Source organism: Pogoniulus pusillus, chromosome 27 (genome assembly GCF_015220805.1).
Source record: "Pogoniulus pusillus isolate bPogPus1 chromosome 27, bPogPus1.pri, whole genome shotgun sequence".
Taxonomy (NCBI): Eukaryota; Metazoa; Chordata; class Aves; order Piciformes; family Lybiidae; genus Pogoniulus; species Pogoniulus pusillus.
In genome coordinates this window covers 4,443,940-4,456,994 of record NC_087290.1, presented here as the reverse complement: position 1 = coordinate 4,456,994, position 13,055 = coordinate 4,443,940, and the positions used below count along the sequence as shown (strand labels likewise).

At 52.0% G+C, this 13,055-nt stretch overlaps 1 protein-coding gene across 4 annotated transcripts in view; it reads left to right on the top strand.

Moving 5' to 3' along the window:
* The window catches only part of GALNT17 (polypeptide N-acetylgalactosaminyltransferase 17), a 402,097-nt gene that overhangs the window by 370,302 nt on the left and 18,740 nt on the right, over window positions 1-13,055 (top strand). For all 4 annotated transcript variants that reach the window (XR_010307414.1, XM_064166627.1, XM_064166626.1 and 1 more), the window contains 3 exons: window positions 3,359-3,544; window positions 10,380-10,517; window positions 12,885-12,980. Coding sequence is in view for 3 of the 4 variants with exons in the window: in XM_064166627.1 (XP_064022697.1) it covers window positions 3,359-3,544; window positions 10,380-10,517; window positions 12,885-12,980 (420 nt within the window). In the remaining variant the exon portion in view is untranslated. The remainder of the gene's footprint in view (window positions 1-3,358; window positions 3,545-10,379; window positions 10,518-12,884; window positions 12,981-13,055) is intronic.

The window sequence follows — 13,055 nt, the reverse complement described above, 5'->3', positions numbered from 1 at the left end:
ATAAAAGCAGGAGGACTTCCTCTTTGGCTCTTTCTCTCCCCTGCCTTCCTGCTCACCAGAAATCACCATCCTGTTCCTGGTTCTCTTTGTTTCACCACATGGCCATCACTCACGAGGCAGACAAAACCCATTGCCATCACATCTGATTGTACATTTACATGTTCTGTACCTTGTTTTCCCTTCCCTACACCTTTGTAACTTCCCTACCTCATCTGCCTTTTATTTATTGTTAGTCTTATCTTCTTTTAACCTCCAAATCACAGTGAGATTATTTATTTGGGTCTGCTTTATCTTTCCTCTCTCTCCATCTAATTCCTTTTTCTTTTGGGAAAGAAGGGGGAAGAGGGAAGAGCATCCTATAAATTGTTATTGGTTCTATCAACTCTGTTTGAGTCTCTGGGAAATTTAAAGTAGAACCAAGACAGCTATAGACAGCAATATACAAGTTAAAAAGTAATACAGAAACACAGCAGCCCTCCCAGAAAGCAGAGTCCCCAGGAGGGGCTCCCAACCACCCTTCTACCTTCTCCCCACCCCTCTACCTTACCCCAGACTTTGCCTTACATTCAAGGTGAGTTTGGAGACTCAGCCAGGGCAGTTAGGAAGCAGAGGGATTAGTTATACAGACAGCAGGTTAGGGAGAGAAGGGAGGCAGCCAAAGCCCAGAGAGCAGCTCTGATATCTCTGTTTGTGTTCTTGTTCTTCTCCATCTCAGCAAGCCTCTGAGTGCAGCAGCCTTCACCACTGTTTCCTTTTCACAGCCTAGCATCTAATTCTTCTCACCAAAATATCCCAGCTAGGCTCAAGCTACCACACCTCTGCATCTCCTAATTGAGCAAGCATCAAACCTGGCCCTGGGTGTCCATCCCATGGTTGATGTTCTGAGCCACCTCAAACCCCACCGCTTCTTTCTCTTCTATTTACACCTGGCCCCCTTGAAGACCCTGTGCTGACAGTGGTGGTGTGTGGTTGCCTTGCAGGTGTCATAAATAACAGGCATAGAGCTGCAGGAATCAAGCAATGTACAGGCCTGGGTGCGGGGGGAGGCTCTGCTCTACCCTAACCCACAGCCTTTGTTTCCAGTTGTCTCTTTTTGTACCCTATTCTGTTGCATATTCATTACTAACTCTAAGAAAAGGTTGGGGGTTCCTTATCAGTTCCAAGAATGGGAGGTGTCTCTTCCACACATGTCTCTTTTTATCTGGTGGTCCCTCTGGTGGTCCTCAGTGATGAAGTAAGGGGTCTGCAGTGATGATGTGGTGTCCCTCAGGGATCAGTGCTGGGCCCCATCCTCTTTAACATCTTCATAGATGATCTGGATGAGGGCATGGAGTCAGGCATCAGCAAGTGTGCAGATGACACCAAGCTGGGGGCAGATGTGGCTGGGTTGGAGGGCAGAAGGGCTCAGGGGTGATCTTATTACTGTCTACAACTACCTGAAGGGGCATTGTAGCCAGGTGGGGGGTGGCCTCTTCTCCCTGGTAACCAGCAATAGAACAAGGGGACACAGTCTCAAGTTGTGCCAGGGTAGGTATAGGCCGGATGTTAGGAGGAAGTTGTTGTCAGAGAGAGTGATTGGCATTGGAATGGGCTGCCCAGGGAGGTGGTGGAGGCACCGTGCCTGGGGGTCTTCAAGAAAAGCCTGGATGAGGCACTTAGTGCCATGGTCTGGTTGATTGGATAGGGCTGGGTGCTAGGTTGGACTGGATGATCTTGGAGGTCTCTTCCAACCTGCTTGATTCTATGATTCTAAGGGCTCTGCAGCAGGACCTTGACCGCCTGGACAGATGGGCAGAGTCCAAGGGGATGGCTTCAGTAGCTCCAAGTGCAGAGTGCTGCACTTTGGCCACAGCAACCCCATGCAGAGATACAGGCTGGGGTCAGAGTGGCTGAGAGCAGCCAGACAGAGAGGGATCTGGGGGTGCTGATTGATACCTGCCTGAACATGAGCCAGCAGTGCGCCCAGGTGGCCAAGAGAGCCAGTGGCATCCTGGCCTGCATCAGGAATGGTGTGGCCAGCAGGAGCAGGGAGGTCATTCTGCCCCTGTACTCTGCACTGGTTAGACCACACCTTGAGTGCTGTGTTCAGTTCTGGGCCCCCCAGTTTAGGAGGGACATTGAGATGCTTGAGTGTGTCCAGAGAAGGGCAACGAGGCTGGGGAGAGGCCTTGAGCACAGCCCTACGAGGAGAGGCTGAGGGAGCTGGGATTGGTTAGCCTGGAGAAGAGGAGGCTCAGGGGAGACCTCATTGCTGTCTGCAACTACCTGAGGGGAGGTTGTGGCCAGGAGGAGGTTGCTCTCTTCTCTCAGGTGGCCAGCACCAGAACAAGAGGACACAGCCTCAGGCTGTGCCAGGGGAGATTTAGGCTGGAGGTGAGGAGAAAGTTCTTCCCTGAGAGAGTCATTGGACACTGGAATGGGCTGCCCGGGGAGGTGGTGGAGTCGCCGTCCCTGGAGCTGTTCAAGGCAAGGTTGGACGTGGCACTTGGTGCCATGGTCTGGCCTTGAGCTCTGTGCTAAAGGGTTGGACTTGATGATCTGTGAGGTCTCTTCCAACCCTGATGATACTGGGATACTGTGATACTGTGAAGTAAGGGGTCTTCAGTGATGAAGTAAGGGGTCTTTCTCAAGTGTCCTTTCCATGAACTCCAAACTAGTAGTGTCCTTTGTATGACTCTTCCTCTGTTTGCTCATGCACAAAGGCTGTCTCCTCCACCTGCCTCCCTCCTCCACCAGCCTTTCTAGTTTCTAATTCTTTATTGCTGTTATCTTAAGCCAAGTGTATACATTTGCAATGGTGGTGCAAGGAGGAATCATAGAATCAAGCAGGTTGGAAGAGACCTCCAACATCATCCAGTCCAACCTATCCCCCAGCCCTATCCAGTCAACCAGACCATGGCACTAAGTGCCTCACCCAGGCTTTTCTTGAACAGCTCTAGGGACGGTGACTCCACCACCTCCCTGGGCAGCCCATTCCAATGCCAATCACTCTCTCTGTGAAGAACTTCTTCCTAACATCCAGCCTGTACTTTCCCTGGCACAGCTTGAGGCTGTGTCCCCTTGTTCTATTGCTGGTTGCCTGGGGAAAGAGGCCACCCCCCACCTGGCTACAATGTCCCTTCAGGTAGTTGTAGACAGCAATGAGGTCACCCCTGAGCCTCCTCTGCTGCAGGCTGCACACCCCCAGCTCCCTCAGCCTCTCCTCGTAGGATTTGTGCTCCAGGCCCCTCCCCAGCTTTGTCACCCTTCTCTGGACACCTTCCAGCACTGAGAGCAGCTCCATTCAAACCTCCCCTTCCCCCCTGGCTGTGGCCTCTTGCCACGAACTGATGGGATGCAACCTCTGTTTCTCACGCAGGTGTGGCTGTGCGGTGGCAGCATGGAGGTGCTGCCCTGCTCCCGGGTGGCTCACATCGAGCGCAAGAAGAAGCCCTACAACAACAACATCGGGTTCTACACCAAGCGCAACGCGCTGCGCGTGGCCGAGGTGTGGATGGACGACTACAAGTGGCACGTCTACATCGCCTGGAACCTGCCCCTGGAGGTATGGCTGCTGCAGCCCGCCCTGCCGCTTCGCTTTGCGCACAGCGGGGGCCACTGGGAGGCACCTCGGGCACTTCACAGCATCACAGTGTCATCAGGGTTGGAAGAGACCTCACAGAGCATCAAGTCCAACCCTTTAGCACAGAGCTCAAGGCCAGACCATGGCACCAAGTGCCACGTCCAGTCCTGCCTTGAACAGCTCCAGGGACGGCGACTCCACCACCTCCCCGGGCAGCCCATTCCAGTGTCCAATGACTCTCTCAGGGAAGAACTTTCTCCTCACCTCCAGCCTAAATCTCCCCTGGCACAGCCTGAGGCTGTGTCCTCTTGTTCTGGTGCTGGCCACCTGAGAGAAGAGAGCAACCTCCTCCTGGCCACAACCTCCCCTCAGGTAGTTGTAGACAGCAATAAGGTCACCCCTGAGCCTCCTCTTCTCCAGGCTAACCAATCCCAGCTCCCTCAGCCTCTCCTCGTAGGGCTGTGCTCAAGGCCTCTCCCCAGCCTCGTTGCCCTTCTCTGGACACGCTCAAGCATCTCAATGTCCCTCCTAAACTGGGGGGCCCAGAACTGAACACAGCACTCAAGGTGTGGTCTAAGCAGTGCAGAGTACAGGGGCAGAATGACCTCCCTGCTCCTGCTGGCCACACCATTCCTGATGCAGGCCAGGATGCCACTGGCTCTCTTGGCCACCTGGGCACACTGCTGGCTCTCCTTCTAAGAGAGAAGCTTTAGGGGGTTAAAAGCTTGAATTACAGAGCATTTGGTGTCCCTAGGAAGAGCCATAAGCACCCTGAGCCACATCCCCAATGAGCTGCCTCAGCTTTCATGGAGGCACTGCAAAACCTACTGACTTTGGGGGAATTCCTACTGTTCACAGCAGCCTTTTTGTTTTCATTTCTACAGCTGCCACCTGTTTTGCAGTGTTTAGCTCCCTGCTGAGTGCTTACTCAGTGTGAGTTTGTGTCATGTCCTCGCTCTGCAGATGGAGGCTGTCTGTAAAGTCAGTTGGCAGAAGTTACTACTATCAGCTTCATTAATGCATGAGGTGTTCTGTTGTGGCTTGGGCAGCTTCACAGAGTGGTTTAGGTTGGAAGGGACCTTAAAGATCAGCTAGTTCCAACCTCCCCACTGTGAGCAGGGACACCTTCCACTAGCCCAGATTGCTCAAGGCCTCATCCAGCCTGGCCTTGAACACCTCTAGGGAGGAGGCATCCACAGCCTCCCTGGGTAACCTGTTCCAGTGTCTCTCCACCCTTGCTGGAAGGAATTTCTTCCCAATCTCCAGTCTAAATCTGTCCTCAAGCTTCAGATCTGTGTCACACATGTGTCGCTGTGGGTGGTGTGGTCCAGATGTCTGGACTATTCACCTAGGTCCTTTCCCAGCAATGGGAAAACTGAAGCCATCAGCTTTTACAAGCCATGTTTGGATGTAAATGGAGGTTGATGGCTCACAGGAGGAGATCCCCTCCTAGCAGCACCAGATGCATTTGTTCCAGAAACACTCTAAGTAGCCTTTGTATTTCTTCCTGCATACAAGACTGTTTTCTTACATCTAACACATCATTCTTCATGTAAATCTTGCCCTGGTAGAGCATGGAGCATCCTGGGGAAACCATGGAGTCCCAGCAGCAAGACAAGCTGGCCATGCCCAGGGGACTCATCCTGCATCTCAGCAGCGACCCTTCTGGCTCCCTTCACCTCTACATAAAGCTCTGCAGGCTCTAGAACTTCATGTGGGTCTAAGGGTGCTGCCTGGGATCCAAGAAGGGGTGGGTGGGGGCAGTAGGATGCAATAATGCTCTCCAGATCATGGGTGGCATGAGGATTTGGGGTGGCCTGCAGAGCACCCCATGACATGCACACCATTGGAGAGGAAGAACAGTTGCCACAAGTAGCCAGACTTCAGTGCATTAGGAGAGAATGTGGTCAGCATTCAAGGGATGTTCTCCTCCCTCTCTATCCTGCCCTAGCCAGACCACATCTGGAGTCCTGGATCCAGTTCTGGCCTCCCCAGTTCAAGAGAACTACAGGGAACTACTGCAGAATCCAGTGGAGGCCACAGAGATAATTGAGACTGGAGCAGCTCTGGGGAGGAAAGACTGAGAGCCCTGGGGCTGCTGAGCCTGGAGATGAGCAGCCTGAGAGCAGATCTTCTCCATGCTGACCCGTAGCTGAAGGGTAGGGGTGAAGAGGATGGGACCAGACTCTTCAGTGGTGCCCAGTGACAGGACAAGGGGCAAAAACGGGCACAAACTGGAACCCAGGAGGTTCCATCTGAACAGGAGGAGAAACCTCTTTGCTGTGAGGGTGCTGGAGCCCTGGAGCAGGCTGTCCAGAGAGGTTGTGGAGTTTCCTTCTCTGGAGAGATTCCAAATCCATCTGGACATTCTGATCATGGGCAAGCTACAAGCCCTGTGAGGAGAGGCTGAGGGAGCTGGAGGTGTGCAGCCTGCAGAAGAGGAGGCTCAGGGCAGATCTCATTGCTGTCTACAACTACCTGAAGGGAGGCTGTAGGCAGGTGGGGTCGGGCTCTGCTGCCAGGCAACCTGCAACAGAACAAGGGGACACAGCCTCAAGCTGTGCCAGGGGAGGTCTAGGGTGGATGTGAGGAGGAAGTTGTTGTCAGAGAGAGTGATTGGCATTGGAATGGGCTGCCCAGGGAGGTGGTGGAGTCACCGTGCCTGGAGCTGTTGAAGCCAAGCCTGGACGAGGCAACTTAGTGCCATGGTCTGGTTGGTTGGCCAGGGCTGGGTGCTAGGTTGGCCTGGATGAGCTTGGAGGTCTCTTCCAACCTGCTTGATTCTATGATTCTCTTTTAGCAGGGGGTTGGCCTAGATGATCCCCAGAGGTTCCTTCCAACACCCCAGCATGCTGCAACTCTGTGAGCAGTTATTTACAGCCACTCTTTTGGTACTAAAAATAAAGATGAACTCTTGGTACCTTGCAGCTTGCTCCCCTGCAAGGATCTGCTGTAGCAGTCCTGCTGCTGCTGCTGCTGCAGTAGTGTCCCCAGCTGTCAGTGTGGTGCTCCGGGGCACTCTGAAAGACAGGGAAACGTCAAAACATGAGCTGCTGCTGCTGCTATCTGAGGAAAGGTTACATCTGGAGAGAGTTCCTGGCATTTAGAGCCTCGGTAGCTGTGACTTTGTACTGCATTAGGGAACAACAGGTACCTGGGAAAGGTCGATGAGCTGCCTGCAGTGCCTGTTTGTCACCCCGGGTGTGATGGGGAGCCCTGGGTTAGTTTGTAACTGAGAAGTAGATGAATAGGGATGAAAGGAAATCTTGTTTACTCAGCAAGCTGCAGGAGGGCACTGTCTGTGACAGGCACCAATCCAAGGCTTTGGAGAGGCAGAGTTGCCTGCAGGACCGAGTGATTTCACAGCTCTCTTCAATACTGGTTGCAAGACCCAAATGCCTATAGGCAGCGACTATATATTGGGTGGCAGCGACTATATATTGGTGTGGGTTCAGCTCCAGTCTCTGAGCTTCTTTTAGAGATGGGACACCATAGTCCTGCTCAAGAACAGCTTTGGAGTGCAGGAAAAAAGAGACAAAAGTTCATCAGGAAGCCCCAGGTCCTGTATGGCTTGGAAAAGGCAGCACCACCCAAACCAGCACCGAGGCTGGGTCTGCAGAAACAGATCTGGGTCACCCTAAAAACCATCTGAGGTTTTTCTACAGAGCCTACCAGGAAAATCAGGGTTTAATTTTAGAGCAGCCTTGTATGACAGGTGGTGCTGGGCAGGGGGTTGCAGAGATCTGCTGCATTGCTTTGCAACGTTGCTATATCCCAAGCGGAGCCAAACGCCCTGCGCTGAGTATTTCAGGTGCTGAGTGGTTTGCGGTCTCGCTTTGCTTTGCATCCCATCTCTCACCCACTCTGCTTTGCATCCCATCTCTCACCCACTCTGCTTTGCATCCCATCTCTCACCCACTCGGATTTCAGCCTGCCCTACCTATCTGCACTGAATCGTCTTTATTCTCACCTAGCAGCCCCCAGTCGCACATTAAAACGGTGTCTTCTCTAAAGCAGTGAATAATTCATTAGAAGATCATTACAAGCATTGTAATGGAAAATTGCTTTCCCAGCTCCGACTTAATGATCGCTGCAAAAGGCAGGAGCAGAGAGCTAAAACAAAGGAGAAACCCAGGCACGGCTAGGAAGGAGCAAAAGGGACTGCAGTGAACCTTTGGGTTCCTCCACCTGGCTGCTGAGTTGGTTCCCCGAGCTCTGTGATGGACTAAAAAGGTAAAGGGGAGCAGCTCTTCAGTCCCTGCTGCTGGCTCCTCTAAGATTATTCCTCCAGGACAAATATCGTGGCTTTGTCTGCTTTGAAAGCAGCTCAGGCAGTGGGGTTCCTCTGTGTCTCCAGGGAACTGTTTCATCCTGTAATTGTCCAGATTGTCAAGAGGTTTTTCTGAGGTTCAGACTCAAGTTCTCTTCTCCTGTAATTTTGGTCCTTTATTCTGATCTCTCTGCCTCTATTATATTAGCATCTTACATTTTCCAGGTCTTTTTATCCCTTTTCCTCTTTTATACCTTTTGGCAGTGCTGTCCTCTGCATAGGTAGGGTCACACGCTCTTGGTGTGAAAGGGGAAGGGGTTTGATGCTCAGTGCACAGACAGGAGTTTGCACTTCCAGGATACCCCATGTCACCATCCTTCATATCCCCATGTCCATTTGCTGTTAAATCACAGACTCAACCAGGTTGGAAGAGACCTCCAGTCCAACCTAGCACCCAGCCCTGGCCAAGCAACCACACCATGGCACTAAGTGCCCCAGCCAGGCTTGGCTTCAACACCTCCAGCCACACAGACTCCACCACCTCCCTGGGCAGCCCATTCCAATGCCAATCACTCTCTCTGACAACAACTTCCTCCTCACATCCAGCCTAGACCTGCCCTGGCACAGCTCCAGGCTGTGTCCCCTTCTTCTGTTGCTGCTTGCCTGGCAGCAGAGCCCAACCCCACCTGGCTACAGCCTCCCTTCAGGTAGTTGTAGACAGCAATGAGCTCTGCCCTGAGCCTCCTCTGCTGCAGGCTGCACCCCCCCAGCTCCCTCAGCCTCTCCTCACAGGGCTGTGCTCCAGGCCCCTCCCCAGCCTTGCTGCCCTTCTCTCAACACCTTCCAGCACCTCAACATCTCTCTTGAATGGAGGAGCCCAGAACTGGACACAGCACTCAAGGTGTAGCCTGAGCAGTGCTGAGCACAGGGGCAGAAGAACCTCCCTTGTCCTGCTGCCCACAGTGCTCCTGAGCCAGCCCAGGATGCCATTGGCTCTGCTGCCCACCTGGGCACTGCTGCCTCCTCTGCAGCTCCTCTCTGCCAGCACCCCCAGCTCCCTCTCTTCCTGGCTGCTCTCAGCCACTCTGTCCCCAGCCTGTAGTGCCAAAGTGCAGAACCCTGCACTTGGCCTTGTTCAGTCTCATCCCGTTGGCCTCTACTCACCCATGCAGCCTGGCCAGGTCCCTCTGCAGGGCTCTCCTACCCTCTAACAGCTCCATACCTGTTCCTGGCTTGGTGTCATCTGCAAACTCACTGATGCTGGACTCAATCCCCTCATCCAGATCATCAATAGAGATATTGAACAGGACTAAGCCCAGCACTGATCCTTGGGGAGCACCACTAGTGACTGACTAGTTAAGTACCTAATGACTAGTTAAGCTCCTCTGGAAGTCCTGCACATCAGTTCCTAAAAGAGAGGTGACATCTTTTGAAAATGCTTGACAGATTCAGCCTCTCTCAGGTGGATCCAAAACCCAGGGCAAGCATTGAGAAGATTCACCTCTGTTACACTGCACTTTCCTTACTTGCTTCAAAACCTTTTCTACACTGTTTGGGTTCTCTTTTCCAATTTGTCTCCCAGAATCAAAATGTGTCCAATTGGGGCTGTTAAGCCTGGAGAAGAGAAGGCTCTGGGGAGACCTTATAGTTGCCTTCCAGTACCTGAAAGGGGCTGCCTATAGGCTGGATGTTAGGAGGAAGTTGTTGCCAGAGAGAGTGATTGGCATTGGAATGGGCTGCCCAGGGAGGTGGTGGAGTCTGTGTGGCTGGAGGTGTTGAAGCCAAGCCTGGCTGGGGCACTTAGTGCCGTGGTCTGGTTGGTTGGGCAGGGCTGGGTGCTAGGTTGGCCTGGATGATCTTGAGGTCTCTTCCAACCTGCTTGGTTCTGTGATTCAATGACTTTTTACAAGGGCTTGTAGTGATAGGGTGAGGAGAAATAGAAGCTTGAGGAGGGCAGATTTATGCTAGGTATTGGGAAGAAATATTTTACAGTGAGGGTGGTAAGACACTGGCACAGGTTGCCCAGGGAGATTGTGGGTGCCTCCTCCCTGGAGATATTCAAAGCCAGGCTGGATGAGACCTTGAGCAACCTGTTCTAGTGGGAGGTGTCCCTGCCCATGGCAGGGGGTTTGGAACTGGCTGACTATTAATGTCCCTTCCAAGCCAAACCATGAATCTATGAATCACTGCAGTGACCACTGCAAAGATGCCTTCAAAAACTACCAGGGAAAGATGTTTGGACTACAGAGGGAGTAGTTTGGACTGGATGCCCTTGGGGGTCCCTTCCAACCCTGATCATTCTGTGATGTGTCTTATCCTCACCGTGGCTGTGAAGCTCAGGATTTGCTTCTGCCTTCTGTGATTTCAGTTTGGACACACATGCTGAAATTCCCTGGCATGGCCTGGCTGTGGAGTTACTCAGCTGCTGGCTGTTTCCATGCAGCTTGGAAGTGATCTCAGCCCTCGGTGCAGTATGACCTTCTTCAGTATGTTTTTTTTATGGGGATGAGGATCCATTCATTGTTGTGCTGTGTCTCTGTTTTTCAGAACCCAGGTATTGACATTGGGGATGTTTCTGAGAGGAAAGCATTAAGGAAGAGCTTGAAGTGTAAGAATTTCCAGTGGTACCTGGACCATGTTTACCCAGAAATGAGAAGATACAACAACACCATCGCTTATGGGGAGGTAATTAAAGGCTGAGCAGGCTGGTAATAGCTACAGCTGGGGAGCCTCTGATGAGAAACAGCCTCAGAGGAGTGAGCTGTGAATCAAAAGCTACTATTTGTGTACAATTATATAAACTCACACAAATCTCTTCACAGTTTCTTCTTAAAAAAAAACCCTATTTGAGGATTAATTTCTTGACTTGGAGACCATATAGAATAAGATACTTTAATGCCTTGTTTCCTGAATTGACAGAAAATTATCTCTATTGCCCATTGACTCTGTGGATTAAGAGGCTGGATGCATATTTTTAATGCCTAGTTGTCTTCTTAAAGCCTCTGACTTAAACTCAGCCTAATTCCTTACAAGGCCTCTGTAGGATCCAGTCTGTTGTCACAACAGCTTAAGGATGAGATAAAGCAAGGAGACTTAATTCAATCTCTGCTGCCTGTGAGACCGTACTGGGAATATAAACCCAGGCATTAATGGGAACTAATAACACTCTGCTGCAGTAAGTCTCATGGAATAGTGGCAGTTTGAGAAGGCTTCTTGAAGTACAGCCTGAGCACCCCAGATGGGCATTAATTTGAAGGGAGATTTCTTATCATAGTTACTTAATGTCTTCAAGCTAAACCCTCCCCAACCCCCTTATTTTCAAAGGCATTCTCCCAATTCCCTTACAAGGAGAGCTCAGCATCCTGGTGGCTGGGCTACAGTGGCCATTTGGCTTTGTGGCATGAACCTAGCACCTCCATGCTCCATCCAAAGTGTCCCTTTTGGCTGGTTTGCCTTCCCTGTTACTCCTCCTGCATCCCGGTGGTGACTGGAAGGGGCTTCTTGTGCCAGCAGGATGTTTGAGCACTGAGATGTGGATCAAACACAGGCAGTGCTGCATTGATTTCAGGCTCCTGGCAACATGCTGGTGGCAGTCTAAAAATATGTCTGTTAGCACCAGACATGGGCAGATCCAGAGAGAGCTGTGCTCAAGGAAGTTGACTCCTTTGAATGGTGATTATTACATAAAAGCAGTCAGCATCAGGCTCTGTGTTGAAAGAAGACATAGAGCACATAAAACCTTTCCCTGCCTCCTTCTGCCTGGTGACACTGCACCATATCTGCTCCTTCCCGAGCAGGAGAGGCTGAGGACATCACTGCACATCAGCTTATTGTCACAGAATCCTAGTTGGAAATGGCCTCCAAGATCATCAAGCCCAACTGTCAACCCAGTGGCCACTAAACCATGTCCCCAAATGCCATGGCCACAGGTTTCTTGAATGCCTCTAGAGCATTTTTGTGACTCCACCATCTCCCTGACCAGCCTGTGCCAATCCTTGCCCACTCCTGCAGCAAAGACTTTTTTCCTAATCTCCAACCTAAACCTCCCCTGGCACAGTTTCAGCCCATTTTCCTCTTGTTCTCTGACTTGATGCTAGGGAGAAGCATCAAGTCAGAAGCATCCTACTCACTCCAAACTCCATTCAAAGAGTTATAGACAGCAATAAGCTCTCTTCTCAGCCTCCTCTTCTCCAGGCTAAATATCTTCAGGGCCACAAAGATGCTCAAAGGGCTGGAGCTGCTCTGCTGTGAGCACAGACTGAAAGAGTTGGGGCTGTGCAGGCTGCAGAAGAGGAGGCTCCCAGGTGACCACCTTGTGGCCTTCCAGGATCTGAAAGGAGATACAAAAAAGCTGGGGAGGGACTTTTTAGGATATCAGAGAGTGGCAGGAGTGGGGGGAATGGAGCAAAGCTGGAGGTGGGAAGAGTGAGGCTGGAGGTGAGGAGGAAGTTGTTGAGCAGGAGAGTGGTGAGAGGCTGGACTGGGTTGCCCAGGGAGGTGGTTGAGGCCCCATGGCTGGAGGTGTTTGAGGCCAGGCTGGCTGAGGCTGTGTGCAGCCTGCTCTAGGGTAGGGTGTCCCTGGGCATGGCAGGGGGCTTGGCACTGGCTGCTCCTTGTGCTCCCTTCCAACCCTGCCTGATTCTATGATTCTAACTACACCAGCTCCCTCAGCTGTTCCTCCCCAGCCCTGTTCTTCAGACCCTTCACCAGCTTCATTACCCTTCTCTGGACTTGCTCCAGCCCCTCAATGTCCTCCTTGTAGTGAGAGGCCCAAAACTGACCTCAGCATTCAAGGTATGGCCTAATCTCTGAAGAAAGAGGGTCACAAATTTGCTTATCTTGGAATGGGCTGCCCAGGGAGGTGATGGAGTCGCTGTGCCTGGAGGTGTTGAAGCCAAGCCTGGCTGGGGCACTTAGTGCCATGGTCTGGTTGATTGGATAGGGCTGGGTGCTAGGCTGGGCTGGCTGAGCTTGGAGCTCTCTCCCACCACGGCTGATTCTCTGGTTCAAGGAGACAGGGCTCTGTAACTCTGTGCTTTTTCTGTCTTACAGCTCCGAAACAACAAGGCAAAAGATGTCTGCCTTGACCAGGGCCCACAGGAGAACCACACAGCAATACTGTACCCGTGCCACGGCTGGGGACCGCAGGTGAGCAGCTGCTCTGCCTGGGGCAGAGGACAGGGCATGGGTGTGCAGCTTCTCTCTCACATCCCCAAGGCACAA